Genomic DNA, 23296 nt, shown 5'->3' with positions numbered 1-23296 from the left:
ATGTGGCTAAATGTCCGTGAAAAGCAAAATGGCGGCCTACCTTCATGTATGCCTCCAAAGGCGTGCAGTTTGGGTCGCACCCTCTTCTGGACCGTGTTGAGGAGCTCCACACAGCCAACCCTCTGCAGCTCCTTAGGAACCCAGTCTCGGAAACCTGCGCACACACACACACACACACACACACACACACAAACACACATTTACAATTGCAGTGTGACAAAAGAAGACAGTAGAAGGCCATTGTTAAACGTTAGAATGTGCACTGCAGAACAGTGCGGTGAGTTTACAAGTTCCCGACAATGTGAAAGTAGCCTGAACGCACCACGTTGCTTCCCTAATGCCTAGCAAGCGTATATCACACGTAATTCTGCCATCCCTAAGCATCTTTTAAGATGTTTAATGACACCCAGTTGGAGTTTACTGTAAAAGTAATCACACAACAAGAAGAATTACATACATTGGGTATTTAAATACAAAACATGCTTCATTTTTAAAACATTGCGAGTGCTAATGCTAAAGTCAACGGCAGACCCCATTGATATGCTAACAGCAAACTAGCATCGACTTCGATAGTGATATTCTTTCAAATAACGAATATTTACACACAAACAATGTTGAAACACATACACACAGGCAAGATAACACTACTAAAAGGCACAACATATTCCCATTCTGCGAAAAACAAGTTCTATTAATAGAACTCCATCGCTAATTTTTTCTCTCATCGTAAGTGCTTGCACGGCACCACACTGCCCCTAAGAGGCCAATATGCAGAACAGCTGATGATGCTATTATTTTAGTATATTCTGAAAATGACATCAAAGTTGCTCGGGGCTCACATAACGACAAATCACGGCTCAGCTTGCGAATGTCACATGACATGATTGGTCGTTACCTGATCCCTGAGCAACTGTGATGTCATTTTCAGTAGACAGCAAGTGGCAAAATGGCCGCACCTTGAGATGTGTAAAAATGTGTGGATTTTGCTGCTTTTTTCCATACTCCACAAACATAGTATTAATTAAAAATAGCATGTTATAGCTAGTGGGGCTGGTAAATATCTTTTGGGGGTTGACCCCTTTTAGCTATGTATGCAAATATTCACTTTCTAAAGGCCAATTTTCTGGTGTTGATGTCATGGAAACGATCCTCATGTTTGAAATTATACCTCCAATGGCTATTATTTGAAAAAAATTCAAGGAATGCAAAGACAGGGAAAAAAAATGAGTAGTTGATCAACTGATTTTTGAGGTAAAATGGAGCGCTCAACCATATTTAGTGCAATTTAGAGAGGGCCCTTAATTTACAGTTAATTTAAAATATTATTATAAAAATAACGAGGACTCCCTATTAGAAAGAAATCCACTAACCATTAGTGTTAACCTTATAGTTGAAATTGAGTCAAACCCCATTTTAATAAATTCAATGTATGATTAATATATTTTCCTCCAGACAAGCAGCAAACAGTATTGATGTTTCTATTTGGTTAGCCAGCCTCCAAACAAAATCCGATCCCTGTGCTTGTTTTGTGGCATCTGTCACCGTGCAACAAAATGGAGTTTCCATGCAATCAAACCCAGAAACGGCAGCAGCAGCAGCAGCAGCAGCCCCTCCGTAGGCCGGGGGGGGGAAGGAAATCACTCAATAAAAGCAGATGGAGAACACAAGAAAAGGAAAAAAAAACACCCAGAGAGAAAACACAATCAGTCTGTGGTGATAAAATCAACAATACGTGTTTGTTGCTTTCATAAAGTCAAACAAATATTGAATCATGAAGTGTGTTCATGGTTGGCCGCTCTGCTACTGTTTCGCCAGCTGCGGCTCCTTTCGCTTTTACATCCATGCAAATTCGGAACAATGAAGTACAAACCCATTAGACACGCTTTGGGGGGGGGGGGGGGGGGGGGGCTGTGATTGGTTAATTGGACTCACCCAGCGGAGGGCCGTGGGTCATCAGGATGTCGATGCCTTCCGGGACCAGGTTCCATTTATCCAGAAGAGACTGACCCCGAGGCAGATTGAAGCCCCAGCCGTTGAACCACGGGGACCTGCAAGACCGCGTCAACGTCATTACGGCAAACGTCAGCACTTCATCGCCGCATGTCCGTAAACACATACAAGGCCGTACACGATAAGACGCAAACTGATAACCAGAATACGAGTGCGCTTCAAGGACACACGGGGCCGCCTTCCAAAAATAAAGAGGGAATATGTATAGAGCGGCGAGGTCTTGTCACGCGTCAACATCACACCCTCAGCAGCCCCCCCCCCACACCCCCCAGATTGATTGACAGCAGCCGGGCCACCTCCGGCGGCTTGGATCAGAGTGCGCAAGCTCCGGGGGTGACAAGCTGTGTCTTCCCTGGCAGACACAAAGCGAGCCTCCATGTGGCTGAGTGGCAATGCGGGCGGGATGGATGGAAAGTGATCGGCTGCAGCAAAAGCATGCGGAGGTTCTACGAGTAACTGAAACTGAGAAATTGAGTGGATGGGGCTTGATATATTGAGCCTTCATTTATCACAATAGTGCTAATGGCAATAGAGAGCTAAGGAAGATAGATGATCCTCATGTAATAATACAGGGTGGGGGGGACTGCATCATAGCGTGGGCTACACGATATTGGCAAAAAAAATGCGATATTGATATTTTTCTGATATTTAACATGGACCTCAAGAAATGACACTTATTCTCTCATAGATTTTTTTTTTTTTATAAGGAGAAAAAAACATTTTTGATAACACCAAAAAAAATCTGCCATTTAAAAAAAATACCTTTTATATTTTTTTAAATGGCAGATATTTTTTTAAATATATTTTATATTTTTTTAAATGGCAGATATTATTTTTTTTCTAAATATTGCATGAAATGAATGGACATTTTCTATTTTCTAACTCTTTTACTGCCAAATGTTCTCAAAAAAACAACCCAACAGTGCCAGCTGATTTCAAGCATTTTCACTCATGAAACGTACTCAAAGTATGTTTCTACCTTATTCCGTTCTTTAGTAGTCACCATTTAAAAATAGGTCATTTGAATGGCATCGAGCCTAAATAGAAAAAAGGAGAAAACAAGCTTTTTGTGAAAAGATACATTTGTCCTTGACACTAACATGTTTTGTTTAGTGACGCTCTTTGAATTAGATTTAATGTGACAAACGCTTTGATCATTCACGTCATCCTTGAAAACGTTCTATTTCCTAAGATCCGCCATGTTTTCATGTAATTTGATACCCGGGAGCCCATTGAAAAGAGATACAATGCTGCCGCCATCTACCGGCTATAGTTAGTGGGTGTTTTTGATTTCACAAGCCCATTGACCAGGCAGTGCTGCACAAGACGTTGCACTGCCCACTGAGAAAAAAATATATAGTTGACGCCAATTGACGTTATTGGCGGTATACCGTGGGCGTGGACTTAACGTCAATTGACGTTTTTGCCGGTAAAAGAGCAAATTTCTAGTTCTTAATCGTAAAACGGCTCCAAGGTATCAGCCGCCGTCTGTCTATGGATAGACCGATTAGCCAGGCCGATTATCAGCCGCCGCCAATATTCATCATTTTGACAAATACCGTCTTTTTTGAAGAATCATACGATCAATTTGAAACTGTGCTAAGTTCAGGGAACTACTTGTTTAAAATGTCAGTTAAGTTAATAAGAGATGCTGCTGACTGAAGTTCTAGTTTGTATATATTTTTTCAAAATGTTGACGCGAATACTTTTCCCTTTTAGCAAAAATTTATATCGGCTTCAAAATATCGGCTATCTAATATCGGCCCCCGTGGCTAAAATTAATCGGAATCGGTATCGGCCCTGAAAAACAAAAAAATCTATTTATGTCTACTGTCACAAGTACCAATACGTTGAAATAAGGTTGGTATTGATACTCGCTCACCCATACTAGTTAATTGTAATAATTTACATATATATATACACAGTATATAAAATCTGTACTATTTGGACTCTGCTATCTTTTGATTTGACCGCAACAGCCACTTAAAGATAGCGCTATGTTTAGCATAAGCAGAATGAGAAATGAAGGCTCCGAAAGCATCAATAAGTCCAGTTCCAATGAAGGATGGGTCACCTGGCTGATCAATACTCACTGCAGCACAGAGCATTGTCCAAACAGACAAACTCTAGGCTGTAAAAACGTGACATCAATATCTCTATGCGGCTCCTAAATTTAAAAGAACGCACTCAATTATTTAGACGTGTTGGAGGTGGTTCAGAAAGGAGCATGTCACAGCTCCGGATCGGAAGAAGCGTGCTCGCGTGCGTGCGTGCGTGCGTGCGTGCGTGCGTGCGTGCGCCGGGAGACAAAGGCAGCCTCCCAAGCCCGCGCTTGGATGCGCTCGCTCAGTGGAGAGCTGAGAAATGAGGTTAAAAATTAAACGTGAGGAGCAAGGGGAGCGAAGACCACAGACTCGACTGATTAATTAGAACTAATCACACAAATCAGAGCTAATGGAAGTCTAATGGATTACTGGGAGGACTAAGCACTTGTGCCCGGGAAATAGGGCGGCTACTGCTGCAGCGGCGGCGGGAAGAATCTTCGAAAGCCGTGAATCAGAGCTGAGCTGACGTGCTCGCTTGGCTACACGCATAAGACACCAGCGGAACATTTGTCTGACTAATAATAACAAGGCCAAGCTTTGAAAAATGGTGAAACACATTTATTTGCCCTCCGCATTCAGTAACTCGTCGAAGAAAAACCTATGAAGAGGGAGATTGTTGCCGGGTCTTTCACATGCTCTGCGCTGTATGAACGCATTCATCTGGGAGATGAAACATAAACCCTCGACATGAGCCGCGGATCCGGAGGCGAGCCAAAGGTCCTGACAGAATGCAGAGCAGGGCGCCGCCGCCGCCGCCGCCACAACGGCCCCATTGTCAGACGTCGGCATGTGAAATATACCTTCCGCGCAAGTGCATTTTTCAAGGCCCGTCGAGATTAATGGCATCGCAGTCCAATAAAAGGGAGATGGTTTCCTGGTTCTTAGAATTGGATATACAGACTTATAGTGAAATAAGTCTATGTCCATATGAGGGCTAGGGGGGGAAAAAAGTCAGATTGTCATGAGGGAACGTGAGTGGATGAGGGATGCTGGACCCAAACGCTGGTAAACAGGAAGTGCAATGCATGCTACTTTTATTAATCATAGTGAGAAAGGTGAGCAGACAATTATGACTGGTCGCCGTGACTGGACGGGATGTGATTAGACTGGTCCTGATTTGCCTTGACTTGACTTGCTGTGGACTTGACTTGGCTGTGGCTGTGGCTTCTTGGCTGTGACGAGTGCGGCTTGGCTAGCTGTGGCGAAGATGACTTGGCTGTGACAAAGACTTTTTTTTTCTTTTTCTGGAGAGCTCAGTATTGTTCATTCGGTAATTTTACCGATTTGGCATGTCATCATTGCTCTCTCTTTTTTTTCAATTTTTATTTTTATTTTTAAAATTTATTTATCCGTCCGTCCGTCTTCTTCCGCTTATCCGGGGTCGGGTCGCGGGGGCAGCAGCTTTAGCAGGGAAGCCCAGACTTCCCTCTCCCCAGCCACTTCAGCCAGCTCATCCGACGGGACCCCAAGGCGTTCCCTGGACAGCCGAGAGACATAGTCTCTCCAGCGTGTCCTGGGTCGTCCCCGGGGCCTCCTGCCGGTAGGACATGCCCGGAACACCTCCCCAGGGAGGCGTCCAGGAGGCATCCGAACCAGATGCCCGAGCCACCTCAACTGGTTCCTCTCAACGTAAGTAACGCAAGTAAAATTTATTTATTTATTTTTAATTTTGTTTTACTTTTTTTTTTTTTAAATGGATTTTTTTATTTTATTTTGTATGCGGGTGAGCATGTGTATGTGCGTGCGTGAGTGTGTATTCATTAGTTCACCTAAAACCTATTAAAAAAATCCCATACCGTTCACCTAAACCGAGCACTTCCAGCCAGAGTCGTGAGGCCGTCAGGAGACCCGAGGAAGGACCAAAGAAAAGAAAGGAAAGTGAAATCCAGCACCGACCAGACACCACCCTGTGACAAAGACTTGACGCACGAACTTCCACACATTGCATAGGCAAAGCACCCACACTGACTGGACAAGCACAACGGACTAAAGACAACAACACTAATGAGGCACACCTGGGCAAGGGAAGACACACACAGGTGGACGTGGTTAGACATAATGAGACAAGGGAAGAAACACGAGACAAAAAAACACCAACCACAGACAAAAACAACAAGAACAAACAACAACTCAACCCCCACAGAACCTAAACATGACACAGATAAATCGACTTTAAAAATAACTCGACTGAAAATGTCTGCCTCGAAGCTCCGCCGGAACCATGTTTGCGCCGCCATCCGTGTCCACCTTTTTTGCGCACACACGCAGCGGACAGGAAGTTATTGAGCTCATTGTAGCTAACGCAGGCAGCTACAGCCGTTCACTCATGGACTATTGTTGAAGCATCATCTGTAAAGTGACTTTTAAGACACTATTACAACCAGTGGAGGTTGGCGTGGATCTCACTCTGCTTCATCTATCCTTCCTTCCTTTAGTCTTTCCTCTAGTCCAGTGGTGTCCAAACTCGGTCCTCGGGGGCCGGTAGTCCCGCAGGTTTTGGATATTTCTCTCCTCCAACACAGCTGAAGCTCATCAGCAAGCTCTACTAAGCCTGATAACAATCCTGTTGATTGAAACAGGTGCGTTGGAGCAGGGAAACCTCCAAAACCTGCGGGACTACCGGCCCCCGAGGACCGAGTTTGGACACCACTGCTCTAGTCTCTTGATGTCTCCCTAATCCTGTAGGAATTCAGATGTGTCTGGGATTGGTGAAAGATTCGGGATTTGTAAATCTGTGGGTGGAGGTTGGTGTTGGATCTCACTACCCCCCCTTCCTTTGAGCCTTCCTCTGGTCTCCTGACAACTTCACGACTCTGGCAGGACTCCGAAGCATCCGGTTAAGGTGAAGCGCATTGGATTTATAACAGGTTTCAGGTGAATTAAAGAGCACAATCTCGCACGCACACACACACACAGTGTCGGGATCATATCTGACATATTTTACAATTTTTAGAGCCTAGCGGCTACGTCCAGGCTCACCCAACGCTTTTGCATAGTCGTAGTTTCCATCTTTTGCAATGGGTGTTCTCTACTTCCTGACCCCTAAGTTGAATTTCGCGCGCCGCCGGAATCACGTGATTGCAACCTTCCTATCGAGATTGATGCCCGTTTAGCATAGGCTAATTTTGTTGGTGTTTACTAATGCTCATGCACAAAAGATAATAAATAATTAGTTATTTTTCGCTCAATTCAACTCATTTTATGTTTTTTTGAGGGGCGATTTTATGCGATAGAATAATCACATAAAAGATTAAATAATGAACGCCCTAGTCCATATATATGTCAAAGAGAGAGAATATTTAGAGCGCTGTCATGTCTTATTGACACTTGCCATCTGGATCTTGTTGCTATGGAAACAAAGCCATGGAAACAAAGCAAAAGCATCCCCAAAAATTTAAGCAAAAACAAGTCAAAGTAAGAGAATAGAGAATAAAAGAGGATCTTCTATAACTCAAATCGCAGAATTTGGCTCCGACACACAAAGGCTGGTAACCGTGGTAACAGGCACATTTAATGATCCCCCGGGGAATCAAATGGCGGAAATGGGTTAAAAATCAGCCTGCAGCGGAGGTGATGCAGACAGAAGCAATTTAGTCCTCATGTGCAGAACGCCAATATTCAATTAAGCTGTTGGACATCATTAGGACGTCGTTCGCTCTCGCAGGGCACGACTCCGCTGTTAACCTCTTTCTGGGTCCCGAGGCAGGCAACAATACCTTGCAACGCTTGGCACCGGAGGACCTTATTGTTTGATCTAAAATGAGGCTACAAGGCCGCAATGAATTGTAATTGAAAACCGTCATAACAGCAACAATAATGATAAAAAAAAAGCTCAGGTGCTCCCAAGAGCATCGCAATCATTTTTTGTTCACGTTCTTGCTGAAGGCAGCTCATCCGTGCACGAACCTCACAAACATTTACCAACTTGAGCCCAAGAGGACGAGAAAATAAAATGTGCCATGAAAATAACAGTGACGTTACAATTAGGAAATCCCGACAACAAAGGCAATACTTATTCACTTGCAGCCATTTTCACTGAAGCAACCCCCTTTGCTCCCGGCTGTTTTACTGGATTTTGACTGATTTTGCCAGGCCTTACAGAATATGGTGTTCTGTTGCTATAAAAATATGGAACCTACCAAAAGAAAGATTAGAGCCTCTTCTTTCATCAGGAAAAAAAAACGTATATTAGTATCCATTTCCGTTTTGCAGCAGTTAGCATTAGAATATAGCTAACTTTCATCATGATTCACAAATCTCTTTAGAACAGTGGGGAAAGAGCTTTTTGCAACATGGTTGATCTCTTATACTCTGCTGCCACCTGCTGGCCGTTTTTGTAATAACTACCACTGCTTCAACCGTTTTCTGCAGTTCAGAGGCTGCGTCAAAGCCTCCTGTATGCTCTAGCACCCCCCCCCACACACACACACAAAAAACGTATAAATACATCTTTGGGAGGATAGTGATATTTAAAATAGAACATATTTATACGTTTTTGGGAGCAAATGAGTAAAGGATGTAAGGATTCATAGAACTTCAAATCAGATCATTTTGATATCTTGCCAAAAAGCTAAATTGCTAATAGCTAGTGGAGCCTTAAAGGTCGGAAACAATCCTTTACGAGCTACTGATGGAGTAATGGAAATTGATTCGTTCCCTCCAAGTCAAACTAGTGTTAACCACTGGAATACAAAAAAAAAAGTATAGTCAAAGTTGCCTTGCTGATGATTCTTGAATTTTTTTATTATTACCGTAATTTCCAGACTATTGAGTGCGCCTAACCATAAAATAAAATTGCATTGTATTGGCATTGTATATTACCTGCTCCCAAACTCCCCCTTTTCTTATATTTATACATTTTTCCCCGTTATACATTACACCTCTGCTTTTCTGTGCCGCAATTCGGACTGAGCACAGCCATGGTGCGTCTACACGGGGAAGGCGGTTGATGACTGCATTCACCGACCCTCAAACCGGTCAAAACCCACACACAAAAATGAACCCATGAAAAAAATATTTCTTGCACATTCCCTCTGTGTGTCTCTCTCTCACACACACACACACACACACACACACACGCAGGTGGACAAAACCTTATTGAAAGAAACAGAGGAGTGTGTGTGTGTGTGTGTGTGTGTGATTGGGTTAAAACACAGATAAGATCAAAACAAGTGTCAGATACACTTTGACCCAGCACCTTTAAAAACCAGAGGTGCTGGACAACCGGAAGGTGTGAAAAATGCTGCCTTGTGACCAGATAACAAGGGTGAGGTGTGTGCGCGTGTGTGTGCGTGTGTAGGACCAGCGATCCATCGTGCCTGGCCTCTTGAGTCCGTGAGGCCCCGAGGTCAGAGCAGGGTGGGGTCTAATTGATCAACCTGTCAGAACCAATGAGGAGGGTCATGTTAATGGGACTTTTATAAGCCTCATGGGGTGCACTACCTGACACTCAGTTGTACGAGTATGTGCAAAAGCAGTCCGATGTGTGTCTGTGTGTGTGTGTGTAATCCCAGAGCCCAGGTAGCCTTATTAAAAGGAGCCAAGTGGAGGCTTTTGACAAATGGCCTCTCACCATCAAGGCCACCTTTGCAAACTTTGGGGACAAGGTGGAAAGTGAAGTCACAGGGGTGAAGGGTTTGTGTGTGCGCGTGTGTGTGTGTGTGTGTGTGTGTGTGCACTCTGTCCCTGCACTAATAACCTGTGCCTAGTGACTGATGGAGTGTGGAATGGATTAATCTTGCCGCAGTCATGCTGCCAAAGCCAAAGACGCAAAGGGTTGGCCACCAGACTTAGCCCGCTTAGGAAAAAGGCTGCAACCGTTGGGACATGTCGGCGCAGACGCGCGTACACGCAGAGCGCTCTCCCCAGGGTTTGTCTCCATGCTGAGATGAAGCCAGCTGCAGTTTGACCGGCGGACCGGCGACGTAAAACAACCGCTGTCTGAGCCAGCAGATGCTTCGTAGCAAACACAGCTGCTCTCTCTGACCTGGCGGCTTCCAGCTATTCGCAACACACAGGTCTGGCGTTCTCTATGTGTGTGTGTGCGTGGGTGTGTGCGCGCGTGTCTATGAGGACGAGAAGAAGAGTGTTAGGTGTCCAATGATGTAGAAGGGAACTACAAACTTCAATATTACGCATGTGCAAATGCTAATCCTTCGTATTTAGAGTACATCACAGCTTTCAGAGAGTGAAACTTCTTTAATTCGAAGACAAATACAAACAAACATGTTTCTGGAGGTCACACGTGCACACCCCCCCGCCCCTTTACTTAGTTACTACTAAAACGCCCAGCAGGTGGCAGCAGAGTAAAAGAGATCAACTAGGGCCATGTTGGAAAAAAAGACTAAATTACTCAGAATTTAAATGGATTTGTGAATAATGATGAAACTTAGCTATATTCTAATGCTAATTGCTGCAAAACGGAAACAAATAGAAAATACTTTTTTTTCCTGATGAAAGAAGAGACGCGAATCTGTCTTTTGGTAGGTTCCATGATTTTATAGCAATAGAACACAATATTCTTCGGGCCTTGCAAAATCAGTTAAAATACAGTAAAACAGCCGGGAGTGAAGGGGATTGCTTCAGTGAAAATAGCTGGGAGTGAATGAGTTAAACACAGCAGTCGCCGCCATTTTTAAACCTGTTACCAACTGCACTATTTGGGCTTTTAGTAAACCAAACCCTAAATGAAGCACAATGCTTATTGTTGTCATTATTTTAGCCCTTCATCCATGATCGAATGTTTGGCAAACTTTGTAGGAACACAGTATTTTAAAATCATAAACATTGTTCTTTTCTTGTCTTCTTTACTATAATTACAAGTTACTCATATAAAAAAAATTATTTTAAAGTACAAATAATTGGCCAGCTCTCGTAAATGGTGCAACTACGCCATCTGGCTCATTTAAAGCATTTGCTTACATCTCACGATTGTTAAGATGACAGCCATAAATCTCGCATGAAGTCTGATTTGTGGTGATTTTGTCAGGCAATATAACAATGAGCCGGTTAAGTTAATGGGATGCCATTAAAACACAATTTCCTCCTCACCGCATTGATTGACAACAACAACATAAAAATACGTGACTGAAGAGCAAGCGAGGCAGACCATAGAGTGAATTGTGCCGCAATCAAGCGACCCAGTAAAAGTGATAACAGATAGCGGGCTTGCTATAAAATATAGATGGAACTAACGGCGTGTTCAGCAGAAGACTCACTGATGGCAGGAAACTATTTATGTGAAATATTTGTGTCTGGAGGCTTGTGAACCGAGCGTGATCTAATAAAATGTGTGCGTGCGGCGCAATGTTGCCGGTGTGTGCCTGCCTGTGAATGTGGCAGGTGGAGCTCAGGAAGAGCAGTGAGGTGTTGTGGGAACACGGATATGAACATGGCAGGTCGACGGAAACCAGAAACCAGACTAATAAAAAGAGGAGGAATCTGGGTCCTATTCACCGAGCCCGTATGGGGGCTAAGGGGGGGTGGCGGGGGGGGGGGGGGCAGGGACCTATTCAACCTGCCCTGAGACACAGGGCCATGGGTCCCATTACCCTTCTCCAGCCCCGACCTCCGTGAACTTGATCCGGGAGAACAATGCGGAACAGGGGAGGGTGGCGGGGGCAAGTGGAGTGAAGGGAGGCGGCGAGGATAATATATCTGGGAAATGAGGGAGCAGGGAAATTCGCTGACAAAAACTCACGGGCCACGTTTCATTCCCGGCTCGCCACTAAGGACCACGTTGAAGCCTTTTTTTTTTTCAGAGCAATGTAAATTGGGGGGGCGGGGGGGGGGGGGTGATGGAATGCATGGGATTTGTTTGAAAGATTCAAATAATATGAATTTAAATGGCCTGCAAGGGAGGAGCCAGCAACTTTTCTAATTATTCTACACTGACGTTCAATCGTACACTCAAAAAACAGTTGGGACAAAAATAACCCAATTATGGGTAACAAATGGACTGATCTGGTACTTGGGTCAATTTGACCCAACTTTGAGTCAAGAAATTGGTCTTTCAGCTTAAAACAACTCATATAAATATTGGTCAGATTCTTTACTTGGGTTAAAAAATTGGGTCATTTTGTATAAAACAACCCAGAAAGTTGAGTCAAATTGACCCATAAAGTGGATCGGTCTATTTTTTTTTATCCATAATTGGGTTACTTTTGACCCAACTGTTTTTAGATCGTAACTTCCAATTGATCAAAACCAGGGATGTGATTTGACCAAAGTGAAATTATCGGAAAATTTAGCCGGGGGGGGGGGGGGAAGCATGACCAAATAATTATATCATGACCAAATGAAAAGTAACTCATATTAGAGCATACCACAAATGTCTTTGTTATAGCAGAAGATGTTATCTGTCGGACTCATGTGCATACACAATGAACTACTAAAAAAATAAAAAATAAATAAAAAATATAAAAATATATATATAAAAAAAAGCGGAATTCCGCGAATTAGCGGAAAAATCACATCCCTGTCAAAACATACACTTTGTTCCACTCAATGCACTTTATGACACGTTTTTCTTCAATAAATTCCATCATCAATGTGTGTGATCAAAGACAGCTTGAGATTTAAACAATCATGCCTACCAATTTGATTACCTAATCAATACACATCAGAAAAGCCCTTTTTACTGTAGTTACTGTATTTCTTCTACTTTCTTCTCAGCGGGTTTACAACTATTGATACAAAGAATCAATTGAAGTTCATTGTTTGTTGGGAATTTCAATGTGCCACGCAAAGCTTATTATTATCAGGGATGTGATTTGACCAAAGTGAAATTATCTGAAAATTTAGCCGGGGGTCTGGGGGCCGCTGGCACTCAATGCACTCACATGACAAAGAAATAGACAAAACAACAGCATAAATTTTCAATGTATATTGAACTATCCCATATAAAATGGCAGTTTTAGTCAACTCAAAATCAGTCACATTCAAAAACATTGGACTGCCTTTGCTTATAAAAACTATCACTGAGAATATCATCATATCTAACTAATGTGATTACTAAGTTAACACATAAATAATGTTGAAGAGTTCAAATTTCATGAACAAATAATTGTATCATGACCAAATGAAAAGTAACTCATAGTAGAGCATACCACAAATGTCTTTGTTATAGCAGAAGATGTTATCTGTCGGTGTCATGTGCATACACAATGAAATACAAAAAAAAAAAAAAAATTGTTTTTTTTTTGGGGGGGAGATAAAAAAAAGCGGAATTCCGCGAATTAGCGGAAAAATCACATCCCTGTATTATCGATAAAGGTTACGACTAGATACAATCATATCACTTAACTTGTTAGTTCTCGTACAAGAAAGCAATGTTTGAAAGCCTGACCTTGTTCACGGTCAGTCACCACTAAAATGATGTAAACCCTCATTTAATTCATCTTATTCTATGAGGAAAAAGCTCCAATGGTTTGAACTTTGCCAAGCTTACATTTTTAAGCAACGCTGATAGACCGACGCGACTAAAACTAATTGGATGAATCTTTCCATTAGGTCTGTATCATACATCAAATCCAGCCAAATGAAAAGCAGGTTTGTAATAGGGCTGCCACAAATGATTATGTTGTTAGTCGACGAGTCAACGATAGTGGTTGCGATTAGTCGACTAATCAGATTGTATTTAAATCGCAGCTGCTCATATATGTGACCAGCTCTGGCTTAAATGTCCTCATGGGTCAAAAAAATGAAAATTTAGATATTCATATACAGTATTCTAATTCTACATTGAACTCCCCTTATAATAATATATAAATGGCCGTACCAAAAATATTAACAAAGTTACAGCACATTCAAATGACCTTGGGAAAAAGATATTGACCCTAAACTTTCAAAAACAGTAGAAAGACCACTGGGAAGTAAATTTCAAAAGATATGGACATCATCCAAGATTTGAACCCTTTCACCTTTCAATAGATGGAATCAGCCTCAACTTTCATCCCATCGCATTACGCAAACGTTACATCAAACACACGGCGCAACCTGTGTGTGCTAAGGCTAGCTTGCAGACTCGAGTGTCACAAGGTCAGAAATGGAAACAGGCATCAGCCACACAACATGCACGCTCCGAGCATGTTTCCAAACGCACCCTGCATTAGCCACAGTGCTTCTGCTTGCATCACGGATGACCTGGATTACAGACAGGCAAAGCGAAGATGTTTCGAGAGAAAAAAAAAAAAGCGTAAAAAACCCCAAAAAACATCAACTATTGAACTAACTGTTGATAATTTTAATCGTTGACGTAGTTGTGCTGACGACTAATCTCAGTAGTCTGGAAGAAAACCAACCAAAATGTACACCCTGTTAACCTTGTGTAACCTCATTATGAACAATAACGACTTTTTAATGTATGACCGCCTTAGTTTTGTTTCTAAAAGCTTTTACTTTTGTGTCAAGGACAAATGAAGCTACAGTACAATTTTGCATATATGTTTTTTTTCCCCTTCTCTGTATTTTGAGCAACTTTCCTCTCGAGAAAAAAGACGGGGAACGAAAGCCGCAGGCTGTCGTGGCGCTGAGAGCACACCCTGCCTTGTACCAGCAGAACAGGCTGACAGTCTTGGCTGTAGAGGTCAAAGGTCGGTGGTATGGGGAGCGGAGTGGGGTGTTAAAGGCAACAGGAAGGGCCGCCGGGTCAAAGTAGTGTAGATATATGCCACTCTGTCCGCAGCTATTGTCTTGACCTCACAACGAGTGGATGTTAGCGAGGGCACTGAGACGCAGGAGCAACAATGGGCACAGGAAAGCACACAAACTGCTATTGTTGGTCTCCAGGGTTTGTATACAACAAGCTGGAACGCAGATTACACACAGCAGAATGTAGTGCGGATACAAAGACCTAACTATTGAGATGCATGTCAATAACAGCTAACTACTCATGTAAAATTCAGATGGGAACTTTCACCGGTTCTTTTAACTTTAAAAGTTTGCTATACTAATAATAGCAATCAGGAGACTGCATACTCTCAGTTGGACTATTTACTGGATGCCAGAAAGATCTAGTGCACAGCTGTGGAGCCTTATCTGCTGAATGCGGAAGAAGGTCTAATCTATTCGCAATGGTCTCTACTCTTATACTGTCTTTGCCGCCCACCCACACTGGGGACGGCTCAGCCTAGCCCATGTGAAAATGTGTGAGCCGATGGTCTTAACCGGTTTCAACTGGATAAGTGCGCCAGTGTGCAGATAGATAGGAAGACGCCAAAGCCAGGACAGGTCACAGAGACACAAACGCTTAGCTCAAGTCTATCTCATTATTAACTCTTTGACTGCCAAAAACGTTAAATAACGTTTAGTAAAATCCTATGGAGGAGTGCCAAAGACGTTAAAATACGTTTTTTTTTTTTTCAAAACAGAGGTGAAACTAACCATTTTCTATTGTTGATTACTGAAAAACGGAATAAGGTAGAAACAAACTTTTTTTTTCTGATGAAAGATGACAGTCCAATCTTTCATTTGGTAGTATGTGTGTTTCCATAGTCCAAACACATAATTTTCTGTGGACCTTGAAAGATCAGTCAAAAATGCTTAAATCGGCTGGCACCCACGGCATCACTTTTCTGAAAACGTCTGGCAGTCAAAGAGTTAAGAGGCCTAATCTTACAATCACAAGTTGGACTATACCTCTAAGTTCCCAATGGATATTACTTCTTGATCTTGCCAAGTCATTGACCATGTCTGCCCTCAACTGGGAATAGTTTGGGGGGGGGGGGGGACCTTTGACCTTTTGCTTCCAGCACAACTTGGTCTCAGTGTATGGCAGCAATGGTGGTTGAGTTTGGTGTGAAAGAACCTCATAGCGGTAACCTGAACCAACCCAATCCTGAAATATCTTTGGGATAAACTACAACAGAAAGCTATGAAAGGGAGATCAAACAGCTCGGTGTGGCCAGGGGTCCCAATATGACCAAATGGAGTATTGGTGACCTCCACATATTACCCTATTTTGGACTCAGTTTGAGAACCTATGCCATACACCTGCTCGCCCACTCACTCCATTCCAATCACAAATCTCTCAGATTTGTGATTGGAATGGAGTGAGAGATTTGTGATTGGATAAGCGAGAGTGGAAAGGAAGATGGCGGCGCCCAGTTTTGCTGTGGCTGCTTTGGCTGACTCTAGTTTCGCCAAACTGGGGCTAAACACAGTATCAAAACTGGTGGAATCGTTGACAAAAAGCTCAGAAGAACTTCGCAAAAAATATCTATGACCGCCAGTTTGTGTTGTCACTGTGTGGTTCCAGTTTGGGTCAGTAAACAGGTTAAGAAGTTCTACACAACCTTGGCCTGAAACACAAAATGCTTACTTGCTGACCGACAGTTCAATAAGTCAGTCAATAATTTGTCATCTAATTTTGCCACTGACACTTTGGTCTGGCTGCCATCAACGCTGGGGGTCCAAACCTGAGCAAATTGAGATAAGCAACGTCCTGTTCTTCTTGAGAGCTGTGACGGGGTCAGCAGGAAGGAAAGGAAGTGCACCAGGATGATGTTAATGGTATCGCAAGTGAGCGGAAGACTGCAGGTAGACTACTTCTCTGTTTATGAAGCTGTTTTTACCGCTGTGATTGATAGCTCACGACACGCAATCCACATCTACCTTTTTGACCACACAACGTGAAGAGTTTGCAATGCTGTTAGCATTTTAGCATACTTGCTTGCATGCACGGTATTTTGTCAAAAATAAACCCAACCAGCGATGGGCAAAGTAATATATTTATGGATAGATTAATTGATAAAACATGAATCAATCAAAAATAAACCATTTTTAAATTGTCAAAACATCAACACAAAAATATCCGGCTATTTTAAGTGAGCAAAAAAAAACATCTTCGTGAAGTAGTTTTCCACCTTTAATAGCACCGTATCAAACCCACATCTCCGTTTTAAAATCATTGACTGTATGTGGGACTTGATGGCTGTGTTCAGCCTGGTTGTTGCCGAATGCATTACTTATTTATCTGATTCTTTCACTTGCGCAGGAAAACAATAGTGCCAGCACTCGGTTGGTAACCCGTCACACGGCGGCATCAACGAGATCAACGGCCTATTCAGTGACATACGCACAAAACATCAAATCTGTGTTTCAGCACGTAAAAAAAAAAAAAAGTCCTAACAATTAAGGTTCACGCAAGACGGCCACACATCAGGGCTTCCTCTGCTGTTCAAATATTTATCCACTCAAAGCACGAGACGCAGCGTGGGACACAAAACAAGATGGCGCCCTATTGAGCCCGGGATTTGCCAGCGCACTTCGCGACCAAACAGATGGTCCGATTCAGATGTCACACTGCCCCACAACTTGATAGCGGAGAAGCCCACTGCTTCTTAGCAAGAGTTTTTAGCATCTTTTGTCTGAAACGACTCGCTATATCCGGAGGTCGGGTTGTGGGTGAGAGGTGAGACTCGTTGCCGTGTACTCCCCCCGGCTGCTAACTGAGCCGTCTTGGGCTCGCTTCCAGGGGATTGGGATTGCTTTTTATGGCCTAGAGAAGCGTGCCCATGCCATGTATCCCGTCCTCATGTTGAAGACATCTGGCTGGCTCTGGGCTACTGTAGTTTAGTCCCCCCCCCCTCCCCCGCCCCCCTGCTTGCCCACAGTGCTCCATCTTTTGTTTAAGCATGAATTGCTCGTAATCACAACCAGAGCTCTCCTTCCAAAACGTAAAAATGTCTGCACGACGTATACAGAGCGGAGAGACAATGGCTAAATTAGGAAAATGGGAGACATCATTTCAGAAGGACAAGAGGGAGAAATAGAAGAAACCACCGCCATATTTCTTGGGGGCTTGACCATCTTATTGACATCCAAATCCAAGTGGAAGGTTTGTGAGCATTATAGCACAAACTGAGTCTGCATCGTTTCCACTAAGAATACTTTTACACACTCAGTGAGATGCAGCACAATTTTGACTGACAACGCCAGAGGTATGAATTCAAAATGTGTTATGTTCCCTCGGACCCTCCACACCCGGGTCACTGCCTCTTCCAGCGTCTCCCCCTAGGTAAACACTAACAAACTTTACATACTAAAACCAGCAGACATTCCAATAGCTTCTTCCCCCCTTGCCATCAATTCCCTAAACTGTTGACTCAAAATTTCATAGTGGCACTTTGCAATTTGGTTATTTGCATCATCTGCACGATTGTTGTTGTATTGTATTTACCGCACTACTGGTCACTTTATCTTCGCATCATGACCCTCGGCATCATTTGCACAGTTGTCATTGGTTGGTACGACAACGCTAAGGGTACCCTTACATTATGTAAAGACTTGCTTATCATCACTTTCCTTTCTTTGGTCCTTCCTCGGGTCTCCTGACGGCCTCACGACTCTGGCTGGAAGTGTTCGGTTTAGGTGAACGGTATGGGATTTTTTTAATAGGTTTTAGGTGAACTAATGAATACACACACACACACACACACGCGCACACACACACACACACACACACACACACACACACACACACACACACACACACACACACACACACACACACACACACACACACATATAATCACCCACATACAAAAAAAAAAGAAAATATAATAATTTGCTTATCATAGTTGCTCGTTACTGCAATACTAGCGTAGCTCATACTACTGGGGACAAATTCCTTGTTTGTGATTATTGAGTAAGTTTGTAGCTGTATACAGCAGTGCATTATACTGAGAGCTCTTTAATTAGCAAGTTGAAAAGGGAAAGTAAAATGTAGCAATTCTCAATGAAGTGGTCTAGCTTCAAACCATTGAAAACATGAAAGTAAAGAAATCAGTTCTAAAGCCTCTCCGAGAGTGTCAACACAAAATCTCAAGTAGCACGTTACTAAACTATTTATTATTAACTCTTTGACTGCCAGACGTTTTCAGAAAAGGGATGTCGCCAGTGCCAGCCGATTTAAGCATTTTGACTGATCTTTCAAGGTCCACAGAAAATTATGTGTTTGGACTATGGAAACACACATACTGCCAAATGAAAGATTGAACTCTCATCTTTCATCAGAAAAAAAAGTTTGTTTCTACCTTATTCCGTTTCTGAGTAATCAACAATAGAAAATGGTTAGTTTCACCTCTGTTTTGAAACAAACGTCTTTTAACGTCTTTGGCACTCCTCCATAGGATTTTACTAAACGTTATTTAACGTTTTTGGCAGTCAAAGAGTTAAGGTGAAAAACATGTCTGCTCGTTAGGCAGTAAAGCTATCCATGTCCTTTTACTTGGTAAGATAAGATTCACTGATTGTCACACCCACCTAAGTGAGGCGAAATTCGTTCTCCGCATTTGACCCATCCCCTGAGGGAGCGGTGAGCAGCAGCAGCAGCCGCGCTCGGGAATCATATGGCGATCTAACCTCCCAATTCCAACCCTTATTGCTGAGTGTCAAGCAGAGCGGCAATGGGTCCCATTTTTATAGCCTTTGGTATGACCCGGCCGGGAATTGAACCCACGACCTCCCAGTCTCAGGGCGGACACTGTACCACTAGCCCACTGAGCTGGTACGGGTATTCAGTTAAAGGGCATCAAGCCATTAATTGTGCAGGTACACAAAGAGGCGTGACCCGTTTCCAAAGAGCTGCAGAGGCGGCGCCCTCATCATCACCACACCTAACCTCACGTTTTACGGCCTTACAGGCAAAAGAGACTTACGGTGTGTTTACACAGTGGCATCTCTGAACTAGTATTAATGATAGAGCCACTTAGCATTCCCAAGCATTGGTCTCAGCCACGCTGTTTGTTTCACAGGTCATTAAATTTATGCCGCAGCCCTAATGTTCATTACAGCAGCAAGATGGCCAGGAGTCTGTAACACTCGCTCACTGTCTTTAATCCCCCACTGTATTCCTCCTGCTGGCTTTCTTTTCCGCGTCTCGCTCACATGTCTCAGTACATTTGCTTGACAACAATTATTTCCCGTTTTAATTAAAAGAATTGCTGCAGTGGTTGCAGGTCTGCGGCACACTTTAAATTTTGCGTGGCACACGAGCGCCAATATTATTTCTCATCCAATTCCTGGTAAAGTGTGGAAGATTGTTGACACGTTTGAGGAAAAGTGTACGTTTGAAGCGCATTGTTCTTCTGAATGCAGCTTATGCCAAACATGCGTCTGTAGCGCCTTTTGCGACGCTAATTGGAAGTAGTTAATAGCTTTTTCAGGCTTAATTCCATTTCTGCAAAAGAAAGGAAAGAAAAAAAGAAATGGCTTTAACGCATTGGGGCGTAAGAAAAAACAAACATGCGGATGAAATCACCAAACAGACCACATTTATACATCAAAAATCCAAGTAGTGTTAAATATTAAATAACATTTGTGTCCTTTTCAATTTTGCCGTCCTTCATTAGGCGCCGCCTTGTTACAGTCTCCATACCATAAGGCTGTCAAAGGTGTACGTTCTTTTATTGTTGCTTCGAGCCAACAATCTACAACCTGTAATCCAGGAGAAAACAAATCGTTTAAGCAGCAAGAATCAAATTAATCCTCTTGTAAATGTAGTGCATTTTGAAGGGCAAGTAAAAACGCTGGAGAAAACGTAACAGTACAAGACTTAAAAAAGAAAAAAGGCCAACGCTATCTACCTACTTTGAGTTGTGGAATATTGCAGATCAGAGGGGGGGGGGGGGGGGGGCTACAGACCAATAAGCCAATTAAAATCTATACTTTTTTTTCCAGACGTCATTGACTTGAAACTTTGAACATTGCATTCATCGGGTTGTCCCTTCTGTTCGCACTTGGACCTCGTTTGAATCTCTGCAGAAACTGCATTAAATAATACCACAAACTTGTCATCTGCTTCAATTTAAAGGTGTCTTTTCAAGAATTCAAACGCTTCCTCACATTTATCCACCACCACATACATACTCTACGGAAAAACTCACACGCCAGAGACCTTTGAGCGCTGCGACAAAGTTGCATCGCCAACTGTGAAGGTTTCGGCCCGTGAGAGGTCAAACGTGTCACAGGAAAAAATAAATACTGGAGAAGGAGAAGTGAACTTCCTTTTGCATCTGACAGATGAATGATCTGCAGTTCACCAGGACAAAAGGCACATCATTGACCTTTGTCTGTTCTTTTAGAGCAAAGGGCACTTGGACTTTTTTTTTTTTTTTGTGGGTTTAGTTTTTTTTTTTTTTGCGGTGGAAATAAAGGCCGTCAAGGATGATGATTTTGTGCCAAAGGGCGAACCCGCACTGAATAAAGCCATTCACTACACTCAAAAAGGGGAAATGTTACAACCAAGGCTGGCTAAGTAAAAGTGAAGCAAACTTATACAGATGCCATGAAATGTCAGACTGCAACTCATTGGCCCAATACGTCAGACATGACAGTCTACAGAGGTCAATTTTATAATTTACATATAACACATATTCAGTAGGGGTGGGAATCTTTGACCGTCTCGCGATTCGATTCCGATTATTGTGTTTGCGATTTTTGATTCAAAATGATTTGATTGACAATGATTTCTGCATCAATTCAAATGTGCAAATAATTGTCATGATCTACTCTAGCCTAATTCGCTAATGCTAATTAGCGCGCTACTCGTGTCACTTTTATCAGTCAAAAGAACGGCTATTCGTACAAAAACGCTTCAGGAATGTATACAGGAATGCTTCAGGAATGTATACAGAGAAGCATGTTAACATTACTCACCGGCATATGCTTTTCCTACGCTGCAAAAAACAACTTTTATCGGTATAACTTTTTCCTTCTACGCTCTAATGTGGCTACAACTTAACAGTGTATCAGAACGCGCGGAACCACACTGCCCCCTAAGTGGCCAAATCGTGTACAACATGAACAATGCTCCCAATAAAGGCACACACAAACAAGGGCAAGACAGTATAAAATACAAAAACGCTTCAGGAATGTATACAGAGAAGCATGTTAACATTACTCACCGGCATATGCTTTTCCTACGCTGCAAAAAACAACTTTTATCGGTATAACTTTTTCCTTCTACGCTCTAATGTGGCTACAACTTAACAGTGTATCAGAACGCGCGGAACCACACTGCCCCCTAAGTGGCCAAATCGTGTACAACATGAACAATGCTCCCAATAAAGGCACACACAAACAAGGGCAAGACAGTATAAAATACAAAAACGCTTCAGGAATGTATACCGAGAAGCATGTTAACATTACTCACCGGCATATGCTTTTCCTACGCTGCAAAAAACAACTTTTATCGGTATAACTTTTTCCTTCTACGCTCTAATGTGGCTACAACTTAACAGTGTATCAGAACGCGCGGAACCACACTGCCCCCTAAGTGGCCAAATCGTGTACAACATGAACAATGCTCCCAATAAAGGCACACACAAACAAGGGCAAGACAGTATAAAATACAAAAACGCTTCAGGAATGTATACAGAGAAGCATGTTAACATTACTCACCGGCATATGCTTTTCCTACGCTGCAAAAAAACAACTTTTATCGGTATAACTTTTTCCTTTTACTCTCTAATGTTGCTACAACTTAACAGTGTATCAGAACGCGCGGAACCACACTGCCCCCTAAGTGGCCAAATCGTGTACAACATGAACAATGCTCCCAATAAAGGCACACACAAACAAGGGCAAGACAGTATAAAATAATTTAAGTAAAATCGATTTTGGGACATTTAAAAATCGATGCTGAATCGTACTAAATGAGAATCGTGATTCCTATGAGAATCGATTTTTTTTGGCACACCCCTTATATTCAGCTCAACAATCAGAAGAATTTGGCTGCGTCAGCCCTTTCCCATGTTCAAATATGTGATGGAGCTGTCGTCCGTGTGGTGAGGCAAACCGCTGCCTCGCTGCTTGGTGACTGATGTGCACATGGCCACCGAGGAGAGCTTTATTAGGCGCTGCCGAGGACTCATCACTCTCCCTTTGACATATTTGGGGCTTACCTCGGTGTGGGGGTGGGGTTGGGCATTCAGTGAGCACTCAGTGAGATGTGAAACAGGCCGTACAGGGCACAACAGCCAAGTGAGGAACAGGTCGGCTTGTGTATGTGCGGCTGAGGGTGTAGGGTGAGTCATTCAGCGGGGAACGCTCTAAGTCGTCACGCTGCAAAAAGTGAGGGCGCCATCACAAATCCATCACTTAACCCTCTCATTCACTCAGCTGACACGCAGGTGAAAAAGCTTACGCACACACAACCGTGTTCTTCAGCCTCACTGCAA

At 43.0% G+C, this 23296-nt stretch overlaps 1 protein-coding gene across 3 annotated transcripts in view; it reads right to left on the bottom strand.

The window, feature by feature from the left end:
* mpped2a (metallophosphoesterase domain containing 2a) overlaps positions 1-23296 on the bottom strand; it is a 59252-nt gene that overhangs the window by 1559 nt on the left and 34397 nt on the right. For all 3 annotated transcript variants that reach the window (XM_077564200.1, XM_077564201.1, XM_077564202.1), the window contains exons 5-6: positions 1933-2048; positions 41-154 (exon numbers count right to left, since the gene is read on the bottom strand). In XM_077564200.1, coding sequence (XP_077420326.1) covers positions 41-154; positions 1933-2048 — 230 coding nt within the window. The remainder of the gene's footprint in view (positions 1-40; positions 155-1932; positions 2049-23296) is intronic.

The sequence above is a fragment of the Vanacampus margaritifer genome, chromosome 4, assembly GCF_051991255.1.
Source record: "Vanacampus margaritifer isolate UIUO_Vmar chromosome 4, RoL_Vmar_1.0, whole genome shotgun sequence".
NCBI classification, from domain to species: domain Eukaryota; kingdom Metazoa; phylum Chordata; class Actinopteri; order Syngnathiformes; family Syngnathidae; genus Vanacampus; species Vanacampus margaritifer.
This window is presented reverse-complemented; position numbering and strand designations above follow the sequence as displayed.